A 27281-nucleotide genomic window follows, 5' to 3' on the forward strand; every position below is an offset into this window, starting at 1 on the left:
CACCAGAAAGAAAAAATATGTAGAAATAATGGCCACCTGGGTAGCTCAGTCACTGAAGCAGCCCACTCTTTTTTTTTAAGATTTTATTTATTTATTTGTCAGAGAGAGAGGGAGAGAGAGCGAGCATAGGCAGACAGAATGACAGGCAGAGGCAGAGGGAGAAGCAGGCTCCCTGCGAAGGATGTGGGACTCGATCCCAGGATGATGGGATCATGACCTGAGCCAAAGGCAGCCGCTTAATCAACTGAGCCACCCAGGCGTCCCGTGAAGCAGCCCACTCTTGATCTCGGCTTACGTCATGATCTCAGGGTGGTGAGACTGAGCCTCACGTCAGGCCCCACACTCAGTGAGGAGTCTGCTTGAGATCCTCTCTCCCTCTCTTCCTGCCCCTCCCCTGTTCGTGTGCTCTCTCTCTAAAAATGAATAAATAAATCCTTTAAAAGAATTGATACAAATGGACAGAAGATGCAATGGAAAACTACAAAACAATGTTGAAAAAATTAATGAAGATAGAAATAAGTGAAAAGATATTCCATATTCACAGATTCAAAATCTTAATATTGATAGGATGTCAATGCAACCCAAAGTGATTTACAAATTCAATGGAATCATGATCAAAATCTCAAGACATTTTTTTAAAGGATAGAAGAATTCATCCTAAAATTCATATGGAATCTCAAGAACACTGAATAACCAGAATACTCCTAAAAATAAAGAATAGGGGCACCTGGCTGGCTCATTTGTTAAGCATCTACCTTCAGTTCAGGTCATGATCCTGGGGTCCTGGGATTGAGCCCCATGTCGGGCTCCCTGCTCAGCAGGAAGCCTTCTTCTCCCTCTCCCACGCCCCCTGCTTGTGTTCCCTCTCTCACTGTGTCTCTCTCTGTCAAATAAATAATAAAATCTTTAAAAAAAAAAAAAAAAGAACAGAGTTGGAGTACTCATACATCTCAATTTCAAAACTAACTATAAAACTACAGTAATCAAAATAGTGTAGTACATAAAGACAGACATATAGACCAATGGAATAGAATATTGATCCCAGAAATAAATTCTCACATATGTGGTCCAATATATTTTTTACTTAATTGCTAAGACCAGTTAATGTGAAAAGGATAGTCTTTTCAACAAACGGTGCTGAGAAAACTGGATAGCCACACACAGAAGAGTGAGGTTGGACTCATACCTTGTATCACAGGCAAAAATTACTTGGGGGGCGCATTGGTGGCTCAGTCGGTGAAGCGTCTGCCTTCGGCTCAGGTCATGATCCCAGGGTCCTGGAATCGAGTCCAACATGAGATTCTCTGCTCGGCAGGAAGCCTGCTTCTCCTTCTCCCTCTGCCTGCCACTCTGCCTACTTGTGCTCTCCCTCTCTCTGTGTCAAATAAATAAAATCTTAAAAAAAAAAATTACTTGGGGTGCCTGGGTGGCACAGTCAGTTAAGTGTCCAACTCTTGGTTTCAGCTCATGTCATGATCTCAGGGTTGTAGGATCGAGCCCTGCCTCAGGCTTTGTGCTCAGCATGGAATCTGTTTGAGACACTCTCCCTGCTCCATCTGCCCCTCTTCCCTGCATGTGCATTCTCTCTCTCTCTCTCTAAAATAAATACATAAATATTTTTTAAAAATTACTTAAAATTATCAAAGACCTAAACATTAAAACAATAAAACTCTTGTGAAACAAACAAACAAACAGGGGAAAAGCTTCATGACATTGTATTTGGCCGTGATTCTTTTGGATATGATACCAAAAGCTCTGGCAACAAAAGAAAAAACTTGATCAATCGGACTTCATCAAAAAAAAATTTTTTAAATTGTATCAAAGGCCATTATCAAAAGAGTGAAAAGACAACCCACAGAATGGAAGAAGATAATAAATCATATACCTGGTAAGGAGATTAAAATAAGGAACCCATACAACTCAGCCACACACAAAAAAAACCCCAAACAACACAATTTAAAAATGGGCAAAGGGCTTGAACAGACATTTCTCCAAGGAAGATATACTTGTAGTAAATGAAAACATGCTCAACATCCTTAGTCATTAAAGAGATGCAAACAAAAAGCACAGTGAGATACCTCTTCCCACAAACTGAAGTGGCAATCACCAAACAAAAGAAAATATCAAGTATTGATGATGATGATGTGGAGAAACTGGGACCCTTGTATATCATTAGTGGAATGTAGGATGGTTCAACCACTGTGGAAAACAGTTCCAAAGTTGCTAGAAATGCTAAACATTAGAAATACCATATGAGCCAGCTGTTCTGCTTCTGGGTATACAGATCCCAAAGAAGTGAAGGCGGGAACTCCTACAGATACTTGTGCACCAAGGCTCACAGTAGTAGATATTCATAACGGTGAACAGGCAGAAACCACCCAAATGACCATCAACAACTGAACGGATAAATGAAATATGGCATAAACATAAGATGGAACATTATTTGTTCATAAGAAGTGGAGTTCTGACGCACACCACAACACAGATAAGCCTAGAAAACACACTACGTGAAATCACCCAGATACAAAGGGATATTCTGGGACTCAACTTAAATGAGGAAGATAGAGAAGGCAAACCAACAGATACAGAAAGAGAATTAGGGGTTGCCAGGGGCCAGAGATGGGAGAATGGGGAGTTACTGCCTAGTAGTTATAGAGTCTCTGGAATGATAAAGTTTTAGATATAGTGACGTCATGGTTGGACAACATGGGAATGTAATGAATGCCACAGAATTGTACACTTAAAATGATTACAATGGTAAGTTTTATTTTGAATAATTTGCCAAGACAAAAAAAATTTGAAAAGAAACTATTTAGAAATCTCAGAAATTTTAAAAATATATTGTCAAAATAAAAGGTCTGAAAGAGTGGACTTTTTAAAATTTATTTATTTTCAGCGTAACATTTCATTGTTTATGCACCACACCCAGTGCTCCATGCAATACGTGCCCTCCATAATACCCACCACAAGGATCCCCCAACCTTCCAGCCCCCGCCCCTTCAAAACCTTAGATTGTTTTTCAGAGTCCATAGTCTCTCGTAGTTCATCTCCTCTTCCAATTTCCCTCAACTCCCTTCCTCTCTCCATCTCCCTATGTCCTCCATGTTATTTGTTATGCTCCACAAATAAGTGAAACCATATGATAATTGACTCTCTCTGCTTGACTTATTTCACTCAGCATAATCTCTTCCAGTCCCATCTATGTTGCTACAAAAGTTGGGTATTCATCCTTTCTGATGGAGGCATAATACTCCATAGTGTATATGGACCACATCTTCCTTATCCATTCATCCATTGAAGAGCATCTTGGTTCTTTCCACACGTTAGTGACTTTGGCCATTGCTGCTATAAACTTTGGGGTACAGATGGCCCTTCTTTTCACTACATTTTAATTATCAGAAAATGCAGGCTATATACCTAATGGACCCGAATCCTAAAAACAATTTAAAACTCTGGATAATTACTTTAAAATTAAATTGTCTAATCAGTAGGTAAGAAAGCTGGGAATCTTCATCAGGTGACAGGAGCAATGAGGTGAACTTAGAGACGACAGTCGTTTCTTTCTCTCGGGGGCCTTCACCAGACCAGAGAACCTGCATTTGGGATTTCACAGCCACAGGTGTTTAAGAAACAGAAAATAACCTTCAGGACACAAACAAGGCAGGCGCTATAAAAGAGCAGCCTCCCTCCCTTGGGCTGGGATTCCAGAGGGTCATACCCATGGTTTTGACAGTGAAATAGAAATTACTGGCCTCCACCCCAGAGAAGAGTTGAGTGTCTCCAGTTCGGTTTAGGAGATTATTACCTCCGAGAATATGGGAACCACTAGTGGCCCTTTCATGGCTGGGCAGCATGAATTCACACCACCTGGGTGATCTGAAAATTGAGAAGCAGCTTTAGAGTGATCCTGGGTTGGGAGTCCTTCTAAAGTCTGGCAGACACAAACACAAATTTCCTCAAATCATGGAAGGATCCACAATTATCCTGGGCATCAGAGAATTTATTAAATAAAATTCCAAGGAAAATAAAATTCCAAAAAATAATTCCAAATAAATTTTGAAAGTCAAAAATAACGCAAACAGAAACAAGGCACCATGGATGAGAAAAAAAAGAAATCGGAACAGACCTTTAAGAATTTCAGATACATGGAATTATTAGACACAGATTTTAGAGTAACTATGTTTAATACTTTAAAACAGATAACCTTGAAATACATACAAAAAAGGATGAGATTTTAAAAACAATCAAAATTTAAATAAAATAGAATTGAAATTACAAGTGTAATGGATGGGTCTCATAGCAAATTAGACACCCTGAAACTAGTGAAATGGAAAATAGAACTGAAAAGATTATCAGTAATGGAGCAAAAATTCAAAGAGAAGGAAAATATGAAGGGTTAAGAAAATCAGCAGATAAAGTCAGAAGGTCTAACATATATGTAATTATGGACCCAGATGGGAAAATAGGGAAAATGGAGAAGCAACAAATTAGCCCTAAATAAATTAGTTATGTAACTCCTGGTTACATAAGAGAGAAATGCATAAAACTAAGAGAGTGTACTCTAGACAAGAGGAAATTGGCAGATGGAAGATCTGGGCTGCATGAAGAAATAAAGACTTAGAAAATAGAAATCTATTTATTTGTTTGTTTATTTTTTATTTGACAGACACAGATCACAAGCAGCAGAGAGGCAGGCAGAGAGAGAGGTGAAGCAGGCTCCCTGCTAAGCAGAGAGCCTGACACGGGGCTCGATCTCAGGACCCTTAAGATCATGACCCGAGCAGAAGGCAGAGGCTCAACCCACTGAGCCACCCAGGCACCCTAGAAAATAGAAATCTAAACAAACACTGGCTTTAGAAACAATAATAGTGTATTGTGGGTTAAATTTTTAAAAATTTTAAAGCAAGAATTATAGGGAAGGTAATGGTCTCCCAAAGATGCCCACATCCTCATTCCTGTCACCTATGAATACATCATGTAACATGGCAAAAGAGCAAAAATCATCATCTTCCAGTTCCGTAGGTTAGAAGGTGTTGGAAAGGCTGTGTTTCTTGCCAAAGACCCCTGAGGAAAATTCTATTCCCTGACCTTTCCCAGTTTCTAGAGGTGGCCTGTTGATCTCATTTCACAACCCGCTCCTCATTCTTCAAACTCAGCAACCTTGCATCTCCTCATATTTTCTTCTGCCTCCTGTCTACCTTCATGAACTCTGGCAATGACAATGCCCCTTCCCCTAATGCAGATTATTGTTTCATATTAAAGTCAGCCAGTTGGGGTGCCTGGGTGGCTCAGTGGGTTAAGCCTCTGCCTTCTGCTCGGGTCATGGTCCCAGGGTCCTGGGATCGAGCCCCACATGGGGCTCTCTGCTCAGCGGGAAGCCTGCGTCCCCCCCTCTCTCTCTGCCTGCATCTCTGCCAACTTGTGATCTCTCTGTCAAATAAATAAATAAATCTTTAAAATCACAACCATTATTAAAAAAATAATAGTCAGCCAATTACCAACCTTAATTCCATCTTCAACCTTAATTTTTCTTTGCCATCATCCAGTACTTGAGAAACAAACACCAAAAGAAAAAACAAAACTCATAAGCATAAATACATGAAAAAAAAGAACTTGACCTAACATACATATACAGAATATTACACTCCATATCTATAGAATACACATTCTTTCAAGTGCTCATGTAACACCCATCCCCTAATACCCTTCCCCTCTGGTAACCATCAGGTTGTTCTCTATATAAAAACCTGTTTCTTGGTTTTTCTCTTTCTTATTTTCCCCTTGTTTATTTCTTAAATTCAACATATGAGTGAAATCATTTGGTATTTGTCTTTAACTCACTGACTTATTTTAATAAAGGGTTAGTATCCAAAATATATAAAGAAATTACACAGCTCTACACCCAAAAACAAATAATCCAATTTTTTTAAATGAGCAAAAGACACAAACAGACATTTCTTCAAAGAACATAGACAGATGGCCAACAGACACATGAAATGATGCTCATCATCACTTATCAACAAAGATGTACAGGTTTATTTCTGAGCTATTCTATTCCATTGGTCTATATGTCTATCATATACCAACACCACACCATTTTGACTACTGTAGCTTTGTAGTAAGTTTTGAAATCAGACACTGAGTCCTCCAGGTTTGGTATTTTTCAAGATTGTCTCAGCTATTCACTGTCCCTTGAGATTCCACATAAATTTTAGAATGGACTGGAAAAAAAAAAGTCACTGGGATTTTGTTAGGGATTACACTGAATACGTAGATCACTGTAAGTAATACATCTCAATGATATCGTCTTCCAGTCCACAAACAGGGTATAGGTTTCCATTTATTTATGTCTTATTTCTTTCAGCAACGTTCTGAAATTCTCATGGTGTAAGTCTTCCATCTTCTTGGTTAAGTTAGTTCTTAAGTATTTCATTCTTTTTTATGCTATTATAAATAGAATTGCTTTTATTTTGGTATGATTTATTTATTTATTTATAGAGAGTGTGAGAGTATTGGGGAGGGACAGAGGGAGAGGGAGAGAAAGAATCCCAAGCAGGATCCAAGCCCAGCACAAAGTCTAACATGGGGTTCCATCTCATGACCCCTGAGATCATGACCTGAACCCAAATCAAGAGTTGGATGCTTAACTGACTGAGCCACTCAGGCACCTCAATAATTGCTTTCATAATTTCCTTTTCAGTTTGCTCATTGTTAGTATAAGGAATTGCAGCTGGTTTCTGTATTAACTTTTTATCCTGCTGCTTTGCTGAATTCACTTAAGTAGTTTTGCAGCCTCTTTAGGATCTTCATATAAGATATCACCTGCAAACAGAGATTTTACTTTTTCCTTTCCATTTTGGATGCCTTTTGTCGTGCCTAACAGCTCTAGTTAGAACTTCTATTACTATGTTGTATAGGAGTGAGAGTGGGCATCCTTGTCTTATTCCTGACCTTAGAGAAGTTTTCAGTCTTTCACCATTGAATGTTAAGTTTGTTGTGTTTTTCATGTATGGCTTTTATTACATGGCATTTTTTAGATTTTTGCATAGTTTCCTACTCTTCTTGTCGTATCATAAAATGATGCTGAATTTGACAAATGTTTTCTCTGTATCAAATGAGATGATCATGTGTGTTTTGCCTTCATTTTATTTATGTGTTGCATCACATTGATTGATTTGCATAATTTGAACCATCTGTGCGTACCAGGGATAAATCCCACTTGGTTGTGATTACAAAATCCTCTTAAAATGCTGCTAAATTGTTTACTAGCATTTTGTCGAGGATTTCTACATCAATGTTCATAAGGAACACTGGTCTGTAGTTTTCTGTTCTTATAGTTTTTGTCTAGCTTTGTCTGGCCAACAGAGTAAGTCAGCCTCATAGAATGATTTACAAAGTATACACTTCAATTTTTCAGACATGTTTGAAAAGGTATTCTTCTTTAAATGTCTGGTAGAATTCACCAGTGAAACCACCAGGACCAGCACCTTTCTTCGTTGGGAGATTTTTTTTATTACTTACTCAATCTCCTTACTAATAAGAGGTCTAATCAGATTGCCTATTTCTTCACGATTTAGTCTTGGTAGATTTTGTGCATCTAGAAATTTGTCGATTTGGGGCGCCTGGGTGGCTCAGTGGGTTAAAGCCTCTGCCTTTGGCTCAGGTCATGTTCCCAGAGTCCTGGGATCGAGCCCCACATCGGGCTCTCTGCTCAGCAGGGAGCCGCTTCCCCCTTTCTCTCTCTGCCTGCCTCTCTGCCTACTTGTGATCTCTACCTATCAAATAAATAAAAATAAATAAATCTTATAAATTTGTCTGTTTCAACTATATTATTCACTTTTTCAGCATACAATTGTTCATGTACTCTCTTATAATCTTTTTAAATTTCTGTACAATCAATAGTAATGTCCCCACTTTTATTTGTGATTTTAGTAATTTGAGACTTCCTTTTCTCTTACTTCATCTAGCTAAAGGTTTTTAAAAAACCAACTCTTGGTTTCGTTGACTTTCTCTACCATTTTTCTACACTATTTCATTGATCTCTGCTCTAATCTTTATTGTTTCTTTCCTTTTGCTAGCTGTGGCTTTAGTATATTCTTCTTTTTCTAGTTCCTCAAGTTGTTGTTTTGAGATCTTTCTTGTTTCTAATGCAGACATTTATAGCTATACATTTCCCTCTTAGCACTACTTTCAATGCATCTCATGAGATTTATAGATTGTTTTTGTTTTCATTTGTCTAAGTATTTTCAAAGTTCCCTTGTGATTTCTTCTTCAATCTGTTGGTTGTTTATAAGTGTGGGGTTCTTTTTGTTTGTTTTTAAGATTTTGTTTTTGTATTTGAGAGAAAGTAAGCACAAACAGGGGGAGTGGCAAGGAGAGGGAGAAGCAGGCTCGCCACTGAGGCTTCTCCACTGAAGGAACCTAATGCACGACTTAATCCCTTTGGCTCATCACCTGAGCCAAAGGCAGGTGCTCAATGGACTGATTCACCCATGCATCCCTAAAAGTGTGTTTTATAGGGTGCCTGGGTGGCTCAGTTGGTTGGGCAACTGCCTTCGGCTCAGGTCATGATCCTAGAGTACCAGGATCGAGTCCCACATAGGGCTCCCAGCTCCATGGGGAGTCTGCTTCTCCACTCTCATGCTCCCTTTCACTGTCTCTCTCTCAAATAAATAAATAAAACTTTTTTTTTTAAGTGGGTTTTATAGTGCCCAAAATTTTGTGCATTTTAGTTCGTTATTGGCTTCTAACTTTATGCATTGTGGTCAGAGAATACGCCTTGGAATACAACTAACTCTTAAAATCTATTGAGTTAATTTGTGGCCCTCCATATGGTCAATCTTGGAAAATCTCCCACGTACACTTGAGAAGAATGGGTATGATGTGTGGTTAGGTGGAGTGCTCTGTGTCTGTTAGAACTACCTGGTTTGTTGTATTGCTTAAGTCCATATCTCTTTATCTTCTGTCTTGTTCTATTACTTTGAGTGGGTTTCTTAAGTTTCCAAATGTTGTTGTAAAACTATTTCTCCCTTCAATTCTGTCACTTTTTGTTTTACATATTTTGATTGTCTGTGATTAGGTGTGTAAATATTTATAATTACCTTCCTGCTGTTAAAGTGTTTATTAACACGTAATGTCTTTTTTTTTTTCCTCTTGTAAGCTTTTTTCTATTTTAAGTCTATTTTTTTCTGAAGTTAGTATAGTCCTTTGTGCTCTCTTTTGGTTACTTATTTGCGTGGAATATCTTTCTCTCTTTTCACTTTCAAGTGGTCTGTATCTTGAAATCTCAAGTGAGTCTCTTGTACACAGAGTTTGATCTGCCAATCTCTGTTTTTTAACTGGAGAGTTTAATACATTTACATTTAAAGTAATTATTGATATGAAGGGACATATTACTGTCATTGTGCTGTTTATTTTCTATATGCCCTATTGCTTCTCTCTCCCTTTTCCTGCATCCCTGTCTTTTTTTGTATTTGATTTTTTTGTAGCAAAATGTTTAAGTTCCTTCTTACTTTCCTTTTGTGTATATTCTACAGTCATTTTCTTTTTCTTTTTCTTTTTTAAAGATTTTATTTATTTATTTATTTTACAGAGAGAGAGATCACAAGTAGACAGAGAGGCAGGCAGAGAGAGGGAAGCAGGCTCCCTGCTGAGCAGAGAGCCCGATGTGGGACTCAATCCCAGGACCCTGAGATCATGACCTGAGCCGAAGGCAGTGGCTTAACCCACTGAGCCACCCAGGCACCCTCTACAGTCATTTTCTTGTGGCTGCCATGGTGATCGACACTTAGTATCCTAAAGTGGTAACATTCTTTTTTTTTTAAGATTTTATTTATTTATTTGACAGAGAGAGAAATCATAAGTAGGCAGAGCAGCAAGCAGAGGGGGGAAGCAGGTGCCCTGCCAAGCAGAGCGGGGCTCGATCCCAGGACCCTGAGATCATGACCTGAGCAGAAGGCAGAGGCTTAACCCACTGAGCCACTCAGGCACCCCATTTATTCTAAGTTGAATTTATAGCAGCTTAACTTCAGTAATTTAAACTGTCTCGAACCCTTTTAGTTGGTGTCACCAAATCACATCTTTATACACTGTATGCTCCAAAATATAAATTACTACTTTAAATGCATTAGTCTCTTAAATCATGTAGAAAATACAATCCGGAGTTGTAAGTCAAAATTACAGTAATAATTATACTAGTAACTAGTTTTTTTTCCATTTAAATGCATTAGTACCATAAATCCCCTAGAAAAAGAAAACGTACAACTACAAGCTATTACAATAGTCCTACATTTATAATTTTCCATGTATTTATTTTTACTGAAATCTTTATTTCTCCTCATGGCTTCAGGTTAATATCCAGTGTCTTTCATTTTCCAGGACTCCCTTAAACATTTCTTGCAGGGCACATCTAGTGGTCACAAACCCCCTCAATTTTTGTTTGATTTCTCCCTCACTTCTGAAAGATGTGTTTTACAATGCCCAAATATAGTGCTGTATATAGGATTCTTGTTTGAGAGTTCTTTTTTTCCTTTGAGCACTTAGAATATATCCATCCATTGTCTTCTAGCTTCCAACATTCTGATTTTTAAAAATGTGCAGATGATCCCTGATGATCACTTGTTTTTTACAATTGTCTTCTTTCTTGCTGCTTTCAAGGTTTGCCCTTTTTATTTAGCTTTTGAAAGTCTGATTATAATGTGTCTTGGAGTGGGTCTTTTGGAGTTCATCTTGGTTGGAGATGGTTGAGCTTCTTGGATGTTCATATTCATGTCTTTCTTCAAGTCTGGGAAGCTTTCAGCAATCATTTCATTAAATATTCCCTCTGCCTCTTTCTTCTTCTTCTTTGAGACTCCCATAATGCATATGTTGGTGCTTTTGGTGATTTCCCATAAACATCCAGGTTGTGTTTGCTATTTTTCAACTTTATCTATTTCTGAACCTCAATAATTTCCATAGTCTTTTCTTAAAGTACTGACTTATGTTCTGCCAGCTCAAATTCTGCCTTTGACTCCTTGCGATTTTTTTAAAAATTTCAGTTACTGTAACTTTCAGCTCCAGAATTTCATTTTGGTTTCATTTTAGATTTTCCATTTCTTAATTGATATTGCATTTTTTTCTCACATCGTTTTCTTGACTTTCTCTACATCTTCCTTTAGTTCTTTTTTAAAAGTATTTTTTTAATTTTTTGAAAGATTTTTACTTATTTATTTGACAGAGATCACAAGTAGGCAGAGAGGCAGGCAGAGAGAGAGGAGGGAGCAGGCTCCCCGCTGAGCAGAGATCCTGATGCAGGGCTCAATCCCAGGACCCTGAGATCATGACCTGAGCCGAAAGCAGAGACTTTAACCCACTGAGCCACCCAGGTGCCCCTTCCTTTAGTTCTTTTAGCATCTTTAAGAACATTATTTTAAGGTCTTCGCCTAATATATCTTCTAACAAGTCTTTTTCAGTAACAGATTCTGTTGTATTTTTTTTTTCCTTTGAATGAGTAGTACTTTCCTGTCTCTTTGCCTTGTGATATTTTGTTGAACACTGGACATTTGTTTCTAATAATGTGATAACTCTGAAAATCAGATTCTTTCCCCTCCCCATGGTTGGCTGCTTTTTGTTATTTTTGTTTATTTTTTATTATACTCATTCTGTGCTCAGGATCAGCCCAAGGTGTAGATACAACATTTTCTTTTTTTCCTTATGCATACACAATCACTTTCTAATTTTCCCTGTGTATGCAGGTGTTTTTGAATATGTTCATTGTTTTTTTTTTTAAGATTTTATTTATTTACTTGACAGGCAGAGATCACAAGTAGGGAGAGAGGCAGGCAGGGAGAGAAGGGGAAGCAGGCTCATTGGAGAGCAGAGAACCCGATGTGGGGCTCTATCCCAGGACGCTGGGATCATGACCTGAGCCAAAAGCAGAGGCTTAACCCACTGAACCACCCAGGTACCCCTGAATATGTTAGTTTTTAATGCCTAGTTCCCCACCACACACACACATACACACACACACACACAACAACACAGCAAAAAATGAAGGGATGAATGATGGGAGGAGGGGGTACACTTGCCCTTTAAATTTCCTGTAAGACACTTGAGCCAGATGGGGAAGGTGCAATGATAATGGCTCCCTGCCTTTTTGCATCTCTATGTTCAGAAGCAGCAATCAGTGATTGATGAAAGATCCCTGATATTTGGAGGGCAGAATCTTCTTGCTTGCTTGGCTCCCACAAGCAGTGTGCAAGTTGGTCCAGGAACATGGCTGCCTGCCAAGTGGCTAGGGGTTGGCATGTGTAGCTATTACCATCCTAGAACTGAAATCAAGTGAAATTTCCTATCCAAACCTTCCCCTGAAAGTTGCAAGCCTTCAACAGTTTCCAGAGTTCCAAAGTAGTTACATCAGATGATTTTGCCAGTACAATTGTTGTCCAGGCAGAGAAACAAATTCCTGGTGCTTTTGATTCCACCATATTCCTAGAATCCTCAGTATTTTGTTGTTAGTGGTGGTGGTCTTTTCAAGAAATGATTTCAAAGGGTGCCTGGGTGGCTCAGTGGGTTAAGCCGCTGCCTTCGGCTCAGGTCGTGATCTCAGAGTCCTGGGATCAAGACCAGCATCGGGCTCTCTGCTCAGCAGGGGGCCTGCTTCCCTCTCTTTCTCTCTGCCTGCCTCTCTATCTACTTGTGATTTCTGTCAAATAAATAAATAAAATATTTTAAAAATTTTTTTTAATTAAAAAAAAATGATTTCAAAATCTTGCTTTTCTATTCTATATTTTGTTCATCTCTCATCTTTACTATTTCTTTCCCTCTGCTGGTTTTAGTTTAATTTCTCCACTTCTGAAGGACAGTTTTGGTGGATACAGGATTTTTGGCTGACAGGTTTTTTTTTGGGGGGGGGGTTGTTTTTGTTTTTTTCCTTTTGCTACTTTGAATATGCTAGCCCACTCACTTCTGGCCTCCAAAGTTTCATCTGAGGAATCTGGTGGGAGTCTTGCTGAACATCCTTTTTATATAATAAGTCACTTCTGTCTTGCTGCTTCCAAGATTCTGTTTTTGTTTTCAACAATTTATGTGCCTCCATGTGGGTCTCCTTGAATTCATCTTATTTTGAGTTTAAGGTTGTTGGATGCTTATATTCAAGTCTTTCATCAAATTTGGGAAGTCTTCAGGCACTATTTCTTCAAACAATTTCTCTCTCTCACTTACTCTTCTTCTTGGACTTCCACAATGTACAATCATCTTCTAGAAGGTGTCCTACAATTTCCTTTGGCTTTGTTCATTATTCTTCAATCTTCATTCTTTCCTTTTTTCAGACTCGATCATTTCAATTATCTTTTCCAGTTCACTGATTCTTTCATCTGCATGCTCCAATCTGCCTTTGAATCTCTCTAGTGAGTTTCTCACTTAAGTTATTTTATTTCTTAGCTCCAGAATTTCTTTGTGATATGTTGATATTTCCACTTTGCTCATACATCATTTTCTTGACTTTCTATGTGTCCTTTAGTTTTTCGAGCATCTTTAACACGGTTTTTTCAAAGTCATTCTCTAGTAGCCTTGCCATCTGGCCTTTGTCACTGGACATTTTATGTTGTCTTTTTCTTTGACTGTGTCATACTTTCCTGTTTCCTTAAGTGTCTTGTGATTTTTTTTTCTTGGAAACTTGGATGTTTGAATCTAATAATACAGTAAGCCTGGAGATCAGATTCTCCTCTTTCCCTAGGATTTTCTTTTGGGTTTTGTTTTTGTTTGTGCCTTTGTTTTATTGTTGTAGAGTGTCTCTGTGCCAGAAATCACCTGAGGTGTAAATGTAATGTCTTCCCGAGACTTTCTGTAGGCGTGCACAATGACTCTGTTGTTTATAATACAGTTGTCCTAAAGATTCCTCCTGCATGCTTTGAGATCCGTATCAGACGATGTTACAATTTTTGTCTCAATCACCAAATTTAATTTAGAAAACTCAACAAGAGAAAAAAAAACCCATCATGTTAACTTACATATTTACTCTTTCTACTGTTTTATATCCCTTCCCGATGTTTCAAGATTCCTTCTTTTATCATTTCCTTTGAAAATGAAGAAACTTCTTTAGCCTATTTTTTTTTAATAGACAGATCTTCTGCTGACAAATCCTTAGTTTTCCTTCATCAGACAATGTCTTGATTCTCACTTTATTCCAAAAAAATATTTTCACTGGATAGAGAACTCTGAGTTAGAGTTCTTTGTCTTCACACTTGAAAATGCCATGCCACTTTCTTCTGTGCTTCTTGGTTTCTAGTAAAAATTCTGCTATAATTTGGGTTGTTTTCCACTTATTATTTCTTTTTTCAAGGTATCTTGTCTTTGGTTTTCAGAATTTTGATTATGAAGCATCTTGGCATGGTCTTTTTTGAAGTATATCCTATTTGGTTACCATAGACTGGATAACTTATAAACAACAGAGATTTATTTCTCACAGTTCCAGGTTGTTGGCCTCCTCTGACATCATACAAGCACAAAAAGGAAGACCCCACCTTTTACTGCCAAGTGAAGATGAGAGTGTTCACCAACCAGGCTACAAGAATGTGATGGTTAACTTTTACATCAACTTGACTAGGCCACAAAATGCCCAGGTAGCTGGTTAAAGATTATTTCTGAATGCATCTCTTAACGGTGTTTTCAGAAATTACTCTTTGAATTGATAGACTGAATAAAACAGAGATCCTCCCCAATGTGGATGGCAATACCCAACCTGTTGAGGGCCTGAACAGAACAAAAAAGTGGAGGAAAGTTAAACTGGCTCTCTGCCTCAATGCTTGAACTAAGACATCAATCTTCTGTACTCAGGGCTCCTGGTTCTCAGGCTTTCAGATACAGACTGGCAGATACACCATCAGTTCCCCAGCGCTCGGGCTTCAAACCACACCACGAGCTCTCCTGGGCCTCGTTTGTACAGAGCCAGTTATGGGATTCCCATAACCCAGTATCTTATAATAAACATATCTCCCTTTCCCCGTTCCCACCCCTAGTTTCTCTAGAGAACACCAATACAGAGGGTGAAGAACACCTTGTAACTGCTCCCCATGTGGCCTTCCCTGTGAGAGAGAAAAAGTACCATCACTGTTGGGGGGCATGACAATTCCATCTCCTCTGGGCCTTCTCTGACAGCAGCCCAGCAAGGAAGGAGGATGACCTCTTTACAACACAGCTATCATCAAAGTCTAGACTCCTCACTGAACCTTCAATAATGCAGATAGGGCCTTATTTTGTTCCATGGTGTTTGGGTATAGTAAAGCAGTTATTTCCTGTAAGTTCTCTGTCTTGCTGAACTGCCCCTTTCCTGGTCCCTGGGTGAAAAAGAACAGGCTTCTGTTGGGGCTCCCCCCCACCCCACAACTCCCCTTGATATTTCCAGGTTGTTGGCTTCTCCAGCATCAAACCCAGGATATATTGAGCAAAAAGAGAACTCACTGTCATGTCATTTTCAGATCCCATGATCCCTTCCCATGTCTCCCATCTTCTCTTCATACTTGAGTTTCCTCATGGTTTGATAAAGCCCAATTTATTTTATTTTATTTTATTTTTGTATGGCACATGCCAAAGTTATAGTTAGAGTATCTTTGTTCAACCCAAGGTCACAAAGATTTTGGGTTTTTTTTTTTCTAGAAGTTTTATAGTTCTAAACTAATTTAACAGTTAAGTCTATGATCCTTTTTTATGTGTGTAAAGCTGTTATTTTTTATACATCTGATTGTTCCAGAGCCGTTCTCCATTGAATGGCTCTGACGTCCATTGTAGTCCATCTGGGTTGCTATAACAGAAAACCATAGACTGGGGACCTTATAAACAACAGAGATTTTATTTCTCACAATTCCAGAGGCTGGGAAGTCCCAAATCAAGGCACAAGCAGATTTGGTATCTGGTAGGGTCCTCTTCCTAATTTATAGATGACTGTTTTTTGCTATGTACTGACATGATAGGAGGGACAAAGGAACTCCCTAGGGTTTCTTTTTTTATAAGGACACTAATCCCATTCATGAGGGCTCTGCTCTCATGACCTAATTAATTGAAAAGTGCCCCACCTCCTAATGCCTTAGAGATTAGGATTTAACATATGACATTTAGGTGGACACATTCAGTCTATGGCAGCACCTTTTTTAAAATCAACATGTGGGTTTATTTATGTATTCTCTCTTCTTTTTTCATTTTCACATTTCATTTTCTATTCTTTCATTTTTTCAAGATAACTTGGCTATCTTTATGCCAACACATCTTCTTCATTGCATAGCTTTATATTTTGTAATCATATGGCTTGAGTCCTCCCACTTTGTTTCTCTTCAAAGTTAGTCTGTCCATTCTGAGTCCTCACCATATCCATATAAAGGCTAGAATCAATTTGCAAATTTCTACCAAAAAAAACTTGCTGGGATTTTTTTTTTCTTAAATATTTTATTTATTTATTTGAGAGAGCATAAGCAAGGGGAGGGGGAGTTGAGGAGGCAGACTCACCACTGAGCAGGGAGCATGATGTGTGGCTGGATCCCAGGATCCTGAGATCATGATCTGAGCTGAAGTCAGATGCTTAACTGACTGAGCCACCCAGGTGCCCCAGCTGGGATTTTTATTTTGATTACATTGAATATACTGACTAATTCAGGAAGAACTGATATCTTAACACTGAGTCTTCCAACCCATGAACACAGGCTATCTTGCAATTACTTTGATCTTCAATTTCTCTGAGCAATGTTTGGTAGTTTTCAGTGTGAAGGTCTTCCATATCTTAAGTTTATTCAGAAGCATTTAATATTTTCATTGTACCATATATGGCATTTTTTTTCAATTTCTGATTGTTGCTAGCACACAGAAATAAAATTAATGTCTGTAGATGATTTTGCACCTGTTAACAGTTAAAGCATTAAGAGTTCCAGAAGCTTTCTGTAATCTCCAATTTTCTGGACAGACAGGCATGCTGTCTGCGAGTAAAAACGTTTTTATTTCTTTCCACTGCCTGGATTTTACTTCTTTTCCTTTCTTTATAGAAATGGCTAGAACATCCAGTACAACACTGGATAGTAGCGAGGTTTTAGGGTGATCTTCAGGGGTACTAGACTGAGTTTTTCACTAGCTGTTGGCAAAACGCCTCTCTCAGTTCCTTGGCACAGGGGCCTGTCCATAGGGCAGCTCACAGTATGGTAGCTGGCTTCCATCAGAACAAGGGAGTGAGGGAGTAAGGAAGCAAGAGAAGGAGACAGCAAAAGAAGTTGCCCAAGACGGAAGCCAGTCTTTTTCTTACCCTAATCTCGGAAATGACTTCCCATCACCTTTTCTATTCATCAGAAACATCGCTTAATCTAGCCCACACTCAAGGAGAGGAGATTACACAAGGGCCTGAATACCAGGAGGTAGTAATTGTTGGGCGCCATCTTAGAGGCTCCCTACAATAAGCTCTCAATGGCCAAATCAGGGACAATTTGAGCAACATAATAAATAATGACACTAACGGACTAAAATCAACAGAATAAAAATCCATGAGTCCATACTGATATACACAAAAGAATTGAAAAAATGAATTTAAAAAGTGGAGAAAAGAAAGAGGGTGCCTGTCTGGCTCAGTCAGTGGAGCATATGACCCCTGGGATCATGAGTTTGAGGCCCAAGCTGGGTGCAGAGATTACTTAAAAAAATAAAACATAAAAAATAATAAATAAATACATAAACAAATAATAAAAGTGGGGGAGAAAAGACAGCTCTTCTTTACTGCATAATTCCATTTAACAAATGTTGAAAGAGGGGTGCCTCAAGGGTGGCTCAGTCGGGCACCTGCCTTCGGCTCAGGTCATGATCCTGGAGTCCTGGGATGGAGTCCTGCATCAGGATCCTTGCTCAAAGGGGAGTCTCTTCTCCTTCTGACCTGCACCCCACTTGTGCTCTCTCACGCATGCTCTCTAATAAATAAATAAGATCTAAAAAAAATACATAAATGAAAATAAAAATAAGCATAGAGAACTAGAAATAAAAGCATAGGGAAACACCACAGGAATAAGTGCCATAGGCAAGACTGCAACCTGTAATTCGGGATGAAAGTATGGTGAATATGCATGTACATGGTCTCAGCAGTCCCCCTCAGAAGCTATTTGTTACTTTAAAAAGAAAAAAGTTAACTTTACAATTAAAAAATCAACCTAACTGATCAGATTTAATTAGTAATAAAACTTACTAATGTCATGTACCCTCCAATATGACGCACTGGGGACAGAGCAGCACTTCCGTAATTGTCTTGCCAAAAATGCATAACCTGAGTCTCATGAATCAGAAAATCTAAACTGAAGGACATTCTACAAAATGACTTTCCCATACTTGCCCAACAATGACAAGGTCATCAGAGATGAAAAAAAGACTAGAATTTCTGCAGAAGGCTAAGAGATAGGACAAGCATCAGACAATAATTGGACAATTGACAAAATCTGACTGAAGTCTGTATGTATGTCAATCAGCTAACAGTTCTGTGCAGATGTTACTTTTCTGGGTTAGCTCATTGTATCACTTCTGTGACATGCAAACATTAGGGCAGGCTGGATGAGTAAACAAGTACGAACCGTTGTTGTTACTCTATTTTAAACAGCTTACCAACCTTACACTTAAAATTCACATGCATTTTAGCAGTCACTCTGTTCCGCCCTCCCTCAGCCCTAGGCCACCACTGATCGACGCTCTGTCTCTACAGAGCTGCCCATTCTGGACAACTGGTAAGTGGCATCGTACGATATGCAGCCTCTTGTAAATGGTCTCTCATTTACCATGTTTCCAAGCCTCACCCATTGTTATGTCTTGAACTGTGTCCCTCCAAAAGATGGAAGTCCTAATCCCCAGTGCCTGTGAATGTGACTTCTCTGAAAACTGGATGTCTGCAATGTCAAGGTATGATGAGGTCATTCGGGAGGGAGCAATTTGGACACACAGACACATGGAGAGGTTAAAGCAAAATCAAGACACAGGAAAACACCATCTGCACGCCAAGAGTGCTCAGGGCTATCAGAAGCTGGATGAGAGGCACAACCCTCACAGCCCTGACAAGGAAACAACCCTGCCAATACCTTGATTTTAGACTTCTAGGCTCCAAAACTGTGAGCCAATATACTCTACCCAGCCGCCCAGTTTGTGGACCTTTGTCACGGCGACCTCAGCATCTCATCTACCCATGTGGCAGCATTCATCAGTGCTTCGTCCTTGTTACCGCCAGAAGTATCCCTCGGAGTGGATGTGTCACACCGCCTTTATCCCTTCAACATGTGGGTTGTTTGACCTTTTGGCTAGTACAAATAATGCTACTATAACCATCTGTGTACAAGTTTCTGCATGGGCATTCATTCTATTTCTTTTCATTCCTCCTGAGTACACACCTAAGAATGGAATGCTAGGTCATAGAGTTCCGTGTTCAACTTCTTAAGGAACTGCCAAACTGTTTTCCAAAACAGTTACATTCCCGCCAGGATTGTATGAGGCTTCCAACTTCTCCACGTCCTCTCGATATTTGTTTGTCCTTTTGACTGGAGCCATCCAGAGGGTGTGAAGGGCCATTGCACTGTGTCTGCAACTCTGCATTTCTCTCATGACTAAGGACACTGAGCCTTTGTGCTCTATGTGCTTATTGGCCATATCTTTATCTCCTTTGAGGAAACGTGTATTCAAGTCTTTTGCTCAGTTTTTCATTAGTCTTTTTTATTGAGTTGTAAGAGTTCTTATATATTCTGAACACCAGACCCTTATCAAATATACGATTTGCAAATATTTTCTCTCATTCTGTCGGTTGACTTTTTGCTTCCTGATGGTGCTATTTGCAACCCCAAAGTTTTAAATTTTTCTGCAGTCCAATTTATCAATTTTTAAATCTTTTACTATATTTGCAACACTTCTGTACATCGAAAATTATACGGAAGACTGGGTACAAAATAAACAATGATTAAGATAAAAAGGTGTACAAAATACGGGGTGCCTGGGTGGCTCAGGGGGTTAAAGCCTCTGCCTTCAGCTCAGGTTACGATCCCAGAGTCCTGGGATCTAGCCCCGCATCGGGCTCCCTGCCCAGCGGGGAGTCTGCTTCCCCACCCCCTGCCTATCTGCCTACTTGTGATCTGTCTATCAAGTAAATAAATAAAATCTTTAAATAAAATTTAAAAATAAAAAATAAGAAATGCACAAAATAGACAGTAATCAAAATAAGCTGTACGAAAGTTTATGTAGGAGTCTAAACCACTATGCACTTAACTACCAACACGAAGCAGAAATGTACTGTTCTCACTGCTATGCAACACTATAGTTTTTTCCCAATTATACAATTGATACAAATCCTCTAAGGAAATTTCGTAATTGAGATCATTAGCGAAATCACCATTCAGATAGTCACTGTTGTCATGGCTAAACGAAACGATTTACGAACATTTGGGATCATCTGTTTTATAGGAGGAGAGCCACGTAACAACTTACGGACTACGAAGTCTTTACGTAGAGACAGCAAGGACAGGGGCTCAAGCAGGGCTGCTCAGGCGGTGAAGCCTGAGCGGGCTTTGGAAGGTCAGCGATGGCTCTGCTCAGGGGAGGCAGCGAGCCCTCTGAGCAGAAAGTGGCCAGGAGTAGGAAAGGCAGCCGGGAGTAGGGAAGGGCACGGGGCCGGTGACGGAAACTGGTGACTGTGAGCCAAGAGGGACCACGCCGGATTTTGGAGAACCTGAGAGGCCAGTGGGCGTGCGCCTCGCGGGGTCCCCGCAGCGGGCCGGGCAAGGCACGCCTTGGGGAGACGGGCGCGGTACCGGAGAGCGCGTTCAGGAACGGAAGCCACAGCTGGGGGGCCGGGCGAGGTCTGCGGCACGCCGTGTTCTGACGCCGCACACCAGCAGGGTGAGCCCGTCCTGCGGGACCGGGGAGACGCCGGTCCTGGGGTGAGCGCTCCGCACGTCCTAAACCCGAAATTCGGTTTAGGGCGCGGGCGGGCGCCGTGGTCGAGCACGCAACTCCGGAGGCCGGGCGCAAGTCCGAGCGCGCCGCGGGTGTGGACAGGACTGAACCCCAGCGGCGCCCGCGAAGCGCCCAGTGCGGAGGGGAGCCGGACCCCGCGCGGCTCCGCCCTCCACGCGTCCGTCCTGCCACGGCGCGCTCCCTCGGTCCTCGCCGCGGGCTGCGGCCCTCGCGCCGCGCCGCCGCCCCCGCCGCGCCCGAGCTCGGGCAGGAGGCAGGACCGAGGCTGGGCCCGCGGGGTCCAGAGCGCGGCTCGGAGGCCCACGGCCGCCGGCGCGCGCGCCTCCGCCCACACAGAACACGCGCGGGCGGCGGTACTTACAGAACCACGGCCCTCGGGACTGCCCCGCGGCCTGGGAGCGAGCCCAGCGGACGGGCACGGACCATGGCCTGGGAGCGAGCCCGGCAGACGGGCACACACCGGGGCGCAGGGCCGGGACGGGCCGGACGCGCTGGACCCGGCGACCGCACCGCCTCACAGGGAGCGCCCGGCCGGTGGGCGCCGGCCCCGCAGAGCCCCGCGGCGCGCACGCGCAGACGGCCGCTCCGCGACGCGCCAGACCCGGAGACTGACCGCCGCGAGGAACCCAGGCGGCACAGCAGCCGCGTGGCCTTAAAAGGGCAGGGCCACGTCCCGGAGTCACGTGGGGCTTGCGTAGCACGGGGCGGAGCCTGAGGGCGGGGTCCGATGAGCGGGGGGCGGGACCATATGGGGCGGGGGCGGGGTCCAATGGGCGGTGCTCTGAAGGGTGGAGGGCCTGAGGGAGAGGACCGGCGGGGCGGGGCGGGGCCTGATGGACAGCTTTACCTTGCTCCTGGTGGGCGGGGTCAGATTGCCGTGGGGCGGAGCCTGGGGCGGGGTCCATGAGAGAAGTCATCGTATAAATACTTACATATACACTGAGTAAGTAATAAATTCCCATGGGTTCAAAATTCAGAAGGTACAAAGGAGTCTCCGGGGAGAGTCTGGCATCCACGCCTGTCCCCCAGTTGCCCTTGAGGGTGACCCGCGCACGGGGCTCCCTCCTCCAGGCCACACTCCCCAGCCCGCCCTTCGCAGCACTGATGCCAGCATCCTTGGCTCCGTGCTGGACACACCTGTGTACGCCACCCACGCCCCAGAATGTGCCGCCACATGACGGTGCTGGCCAGGCGGCAGGCAAGTGTCCTCCTCACGACGCACCAGATAATTATGTGAAGGCCCAGAGAGGTCCCGACGATGTTTCCGGTCGTAGAGCTGGGGCTCAGACCTGGGTCTTCCAACCGCCTTCGATCAATCGGCACAGAAACGCGATACATGAGCGGATTCGTTTCTGGCAAATCACTCTGTGCTCCCTTGAAACGCCAGTCAACCTTCGAAACTCCTTGGTGTTTGTTGGAGTGTCCCGGCAGAGACCACTTCTGGCCTCTCAGGCAATGTCCCTTCTTAGTGTCTATTCACCACCTCCCCGCCCTGAAGAGAGACGCGCGTTCTCAGGGCAGGAAACCACCGGAGCTGGGGAGAAGCCCGGTGGGCCGCGGGCATCAAGAAACCCGCAGTACGGCCAGCTTCTCCTTCCCCCATGGTTCCCACTGCCTCTCCAGGCCTTGCCCCAACGGACCTTGCACCAAGGAGCTCACTCATTCATGCAGCATTGCAGAGGACGCAAGTCCGACCCTGGGAGCCCGAGTGAGCAGGAAAGAAATTGCTCTGCGTAAGTGTCTGGAACCTCACTGCATGTGTCCCCCAGTACCCTCACATGACCTTAGTTCCCCAAATTCACCGCTGCCATAACCACTGCTCTGCTTCCTGAGTGCTGACCACGTGTGATCCATGTAGACACAGGCGATACTGAGAACCAATGGTGGTGTCGTGATGGGTGTCTGAAAACCAGCCTCGGGGGTGAGATGCGGCCCTGACTTTCATGCTTGCTAGTTTCTGTGGTGCAAATACTCACCGTAACCAACTATATTTGCAGGGAGGCATGGGAGAAGCACAGGACAGCCGGAGAGGTGGGGGTAACTTGCATGGTCAGCACACCCAGAGACGTTAGGTGGGATCAGGAGGGTCTTTGAGACCCGGGAAGCTGATGACCTTCCTGAGTCCAGGGAGAATTTCCCCAAGCCTGTGCTCTGTGCTGGAGAGATGGAGCAGAGAGAGTGAACCCAGCCCTTAGGGTCTACACTGTGCGTTATCACTCACCCTATGCAAGCCTGAGTTCCACTCTGTACCTGCCACACCCCTCGGACAGGTCCCGGCGGTGCTGCTCCACAGGCCTATCTCTGCACATCCCCCGGACTCTCTCCCTCAGGGAACTCAGATGCCTTTCAGGGTGCAGGTCAGCCCCCAAAACAGGCTTCTTAGGTCAGAACCTTCTTTCAAGATGCACCGGGGTGCCAGCCACTCCTGTATCACTTGTGTTCAGATGTCGTGTTCCAAGGCAAGTCCCAGGTCAGCAAGTCGAGAGCAGATCCAAAAACCCAACTGCAGGGGTGATGTGTTACTCTTCTCTGTGGACCGGAGAGCTTGGGAAGATGCGTGACCTTAAGCAACTGACCCACCATGGACAGATGACTATTAACTCTGACCGCAAGTGTCTGGGTTTGCTGGATGGTGTTGAGATCTTGGTCCTTTGTCAGGTTCCAGGAAGACCCAGGAGTTCCAGGAATATGGCACAGGGTCAAAATCTCCTGACAAGGGATTAAAATGCTGGGATGCAGACATCCAGCAGACCTAGCAGCTCACTACTGCGTGTTATGTCCCTGCCGTGGGATTCCACATACCGCCCTGCAAATGCTCAAGGAGAGGCAGGTTTCTGTCTCGGCAATCCAGGAGCAAGCCTCTTTAAGGACCACAGTGGTGCTTGGGGGACTCCTCTGCAGATCTCTGGGCCTGAGGTCTGTCCTTGGTGCTGAGAGAGGGCCTCTAGGTCAGTATGGGTCCTCACCCCCACCCCTTCCTGTGCTGCTGCTCCACCGCTGGCCCTTCTCACTGTGACACACTCTTCCTCCCCAGCAGCGCTGGGTGAGGGCTGGTCCTCTGAACCGTGGAGGCTGTGGCTGCTGTTCCCACAAAGGTGGCCCAGTACCATGTGGTGCTGTCTGCCGCGGAGGGGAGGAAGTAGCTAGCGCTCTCCCTGGCTATTCTGCCAGCCTCATCATGCCCATGACAGCAGCTTCTCCCTGCTGGCGGAGTTGATGAGTAACAAAAATCAAATGGCTATAGAGAATCTGTAAAAACCCTATCAGACCAGAGAGCAACTTCTTGAGTTCCCTGAAAAATGTCTCCTTCCTTCCCCGCCCTCCCCACTTCTCCCAGACCCTCACTTGATGCCTTTCAGAGAGGCCCACAGGCTATCCACCACCCAGCTGCTTTCAGACATGGGGGCTAGACCAGGTTCTGCTTCAGGAGGGGAATGATAGGGCTGTCCCCCTCAGCCAGCCTCTCACCCCTGCACCCTCCAGGTCTATCTGTGTGCTTGCAAATGGCAGGGACTTCCTTCCTTTGCGCAACTGAGCAGTCATGGCATTTTTCTCAATGCTGTTAGTTCTTCCTGCATGGCCACGCCAGAGGGAGTCAGCTGGCAAGCTCCTCCCCCCATACTTGGGCTTGGGTGCCTTTAGCACAGGGTCAGCTGCCCTCAGGGGGTGGAGGACATTGGCTCTGGCTCTGGTTTTGTGCCCTAGATCTGTAATCTGAACCCACCAGGAGAAAAGCAGCTCTGTGCTTACCCTCCTGCAAGAAGGCCACAGAAGTCAGTCAGTTAAGAAGACAGCGGAGTCCTAGCATCACCTCTGGGGACATCTCAGGCTTTAATTAATTTATTTATTTTCAAAGATTGTATTTATTTATTTGACAGAGAGAGATCACAAGTAAGCAGAGAGGCAGGCAGAGAGAGAGGAGGAAGCAGGCGCCCTGCCGAGCAGAGAGCCCGATGTGGGGCTTGATCCAGGACCCTGAGATCATGACCTAAGCGGAAGGCAGCAGCTTAACCCACTGAGCCAGCCAGGCGCCCCTACTTATTTATTTATTTTAGGGTTGTTGTTTTTTGTTTGTTTTGTACATCTCATGCTTTTAAAAGATTTTTATTTATTTGTTAGACAAAGATCACAAGGAGGCAGAGAAGCAGGCAGAGGGGGCAGAAGCAGAGAGTCTAATGTGGGGCTTGATCCCAGAACCCTGAAATCATGACCTAAGCCAAAGGCAGAGGCTTTAACCCACTGAGCCACCCAGGTGCCCCACATCTCATGCTTTTAAGCGGAGGAGCAGCTGACCAAAAAGGGTGATGGCTTTGAGGAAACAGGAAAGCAGACAAGCCGAGGCTGGAGGAACAGGCATGGAGGCGTCTGGAGAGCAACCAGCGGGACCATTTGAAAACATCAGCAGATTACACTGCTCTGGTTAAAGCCCCTCGGGGATTTGGCTACACCTAGAACAAAGTGTGAAGTCCTTCCCTGACCTACAGGGTCCTCCAGAACCCAGCTCCCCTCCCTCCCCTTCTCCCTGTGCTCAATCGTCAGTCTGTCACTAGACTGCCTCCCCCACTTCAGAACCCCAACACATCTTGTTCCCTTGGCCGAGAGCACGTCTGCCCAGACCTTCCACAGCCGTGCTCCCCACCCCACATCCAGTCTCTGCTCCAGTGTTACCTCTGCGGAGACGCCTTTCCCAGCCTGTCAAGTGGAAACAGACTCCCACACCCTAAAGCAGAAAGCAGAATCCTGCTCCCCACCTTCCCACACCAGGGACCCCCACTTAAGAGCCTCTCTCGATGGAGCCCAGATCTCCCTGCTTTCCCTCATCCATGTGATGCACCTGGCTACCACACAGAGTTGATCTTTTTCCAGAACAGAGAGAGCAGCATAGCCCAATTCAGGTAAGGTGGTTTCTCCCCAAGTTGACTGAAATGTGGAAAAGTGCTCCCAGACCTCCTCAGGGTCCAGGGACCAGAGGCTGGCACGTGGCAGCCAGGTCAAGGAAGAAACTGGGGACCAGGAGGTGTTCAAAGAGAAGGCATTACCAGAGAAAGAGAAAAAACAAAGATGCACTGTGGCCAAAAAGAAGGCTGAAGAACAGTAAGAGGGCAGGCTGAATCTCCCCGACTCTGGAGAGGAAAGTCTGAGGGCGTCTGAGGGAAAACAAGGACAGAGGAGAAATCACTGAAGAAAAAAAGAGGGCATGGTGAGTGTTAAGAAGGGCGCCTGATGTGGGCCCTTGTTGTGTGCCGAATGATGGATTGTTGAGTGCTGCATCCGAAACTGATGATGTACTACTGTATGTTGGCTAAGCGAATTTAAATTAGAAAATAAAAGATAAGAGATTGGGAGAGCCCTGAGGAGGCCTGCAGTTGCTGGAGCTCACTTTTCTGATGCAAACACAGCAGCGACAGCAGAGCGGAGAACATACCTGCACCTTGCACAGAGGCCCGGGAAGGACTGGGGAAGGGACGGGCCGCAGGCAGAAGCTGCTGAAGGGAAGGAGTGTTTGTTCAGGCCCTAGACTTCCCGGGTTCGGGGGAGGTGGCTGCTCCGGCCAGAGGATGTCGGGCTTCTGCCGGAGACCTACAGCAATGACACACAGAAGTGCACGTGCACATAACCTGTAAGCCACGTCTGTGCCCAGACGGAGCCGCCAAGCCTGTATCTGCACAATCAGACCCAACATTCTCATCTGGAGGGAAGCCCTGACCACCTGCCCCAAGGCCCTGTGGTCTTTCCATAGCCCGCCCTGGTGATTTCTCACAGACGTCGCTGCAGAAATGTGGGCGCGCCGGACTGTGGCATGGGCCCCTGCGGGATGGACCCTGCGAGACGGGCCCCTGCGGGACGGGGCCCTGGGGGATGGAGCCCTGCGGGACGGCCCCTGCGGGATGGGTTCCTGAGGGATGGGCCCCTGAGGGAGGGCTCCCGGAGCGCACAGGGTCAGCACGCGGCCGCCTCTCTGACATCCCAGGGACTCATGCACCTGTGCTGGGACGTGCGTGCAGGGCAAGGAGCGGGGCTCCCCGCGCCACCCGGTCCTCCACGAACAGAGCGGGGAACGCAGGTGCGGGCGAGAAGGCTCGGCAGCACCTTGGCCCGGGCGGGCGCGGCCCGCACGCAGCGCTCGTGTTCGCCACTGCAGGATCCGGTCGCCGCTCAGGCGCGTGTGGAAGGTCCGCGCAGAGGCTGTCACGAGCCCCAGACGCTCGAACCATTGCGCTGACTGCAGCGACAGAAGAGAGAAACGCGCGCTCCTCCATGAGCGCAGCTCCCAGCGCCCGGCTCCGGCTTCCTCCGCCACTCCGCGTTCTCGTGCGGCCAGCCGCGACGGCCCCGCCCAC

General features: G+C 44.3%; 1 protein-coding gene and 1 long non-coding RNA gene across 5 annotated transcripts in view; both read right to left on the reverse strand.

Moving 5' to 3' along the window:
* Positions 1 to 21602, reverse strand: part of LOC116569413 (up-regulator of cell proliferation-like) — a 56774-nt gene extending 35172 nt beyond the window's left edge. For 2 of the 4 annotated variants that reach the window (XM_032305629.1, XM_032305627.1), the window contains exon 1: positions 21302 to 21602. In XM_032305629.1, coding sequence (XP_032161520.1) covers positions 21302 to 21366 — 65 coding nt within the window. In that variant the 5' untranslated portion in view covers positions 21367 to 21602. Of the gene's footprint in view, positions 1 to 1186; positions 1268 to 21301 lie in introns of those variants that run through there. The other 2 variants (XM_032305634.1, XM_032305633.1) reach the window with 2 other exon arrangements.
* A 175-nt stretch (positions 21603 to 21777) lies between these two features.
* On the reverse strand, positions 21778 to 27248 carry LOC116569417. Its single transcript, XR_004277016.1, has 3 exons — positions 26973 to 27248; positions 26366 to 26520; positions 21778 to 24144 (listed from the first exon to the last, which is right to left on the reverse strand). It is a non-coding gene; the product is annotated as an uncharacterized LOC116569417 (long non-coding RNA).
* Positions 27249 to 27281: the final 33 nt, after the last annotated feature.

The sequence above is a fragment of the Mustela erminea genome, chromosome 11 (genome assembly GCF_009829155.1).
Source record: "Mustela erminea isolate mMusErm1 chromosome 11, mMusErm1.Pri, whole genome shotgun sequence".
In the NCBI taxonomy this organism is placed as follows: domain Eukaryota; kingdom Metazoa; phylum Chordata; class Mammalia; order Carnivora; family Mustelidae; genus Mustela; species Mustela erminea.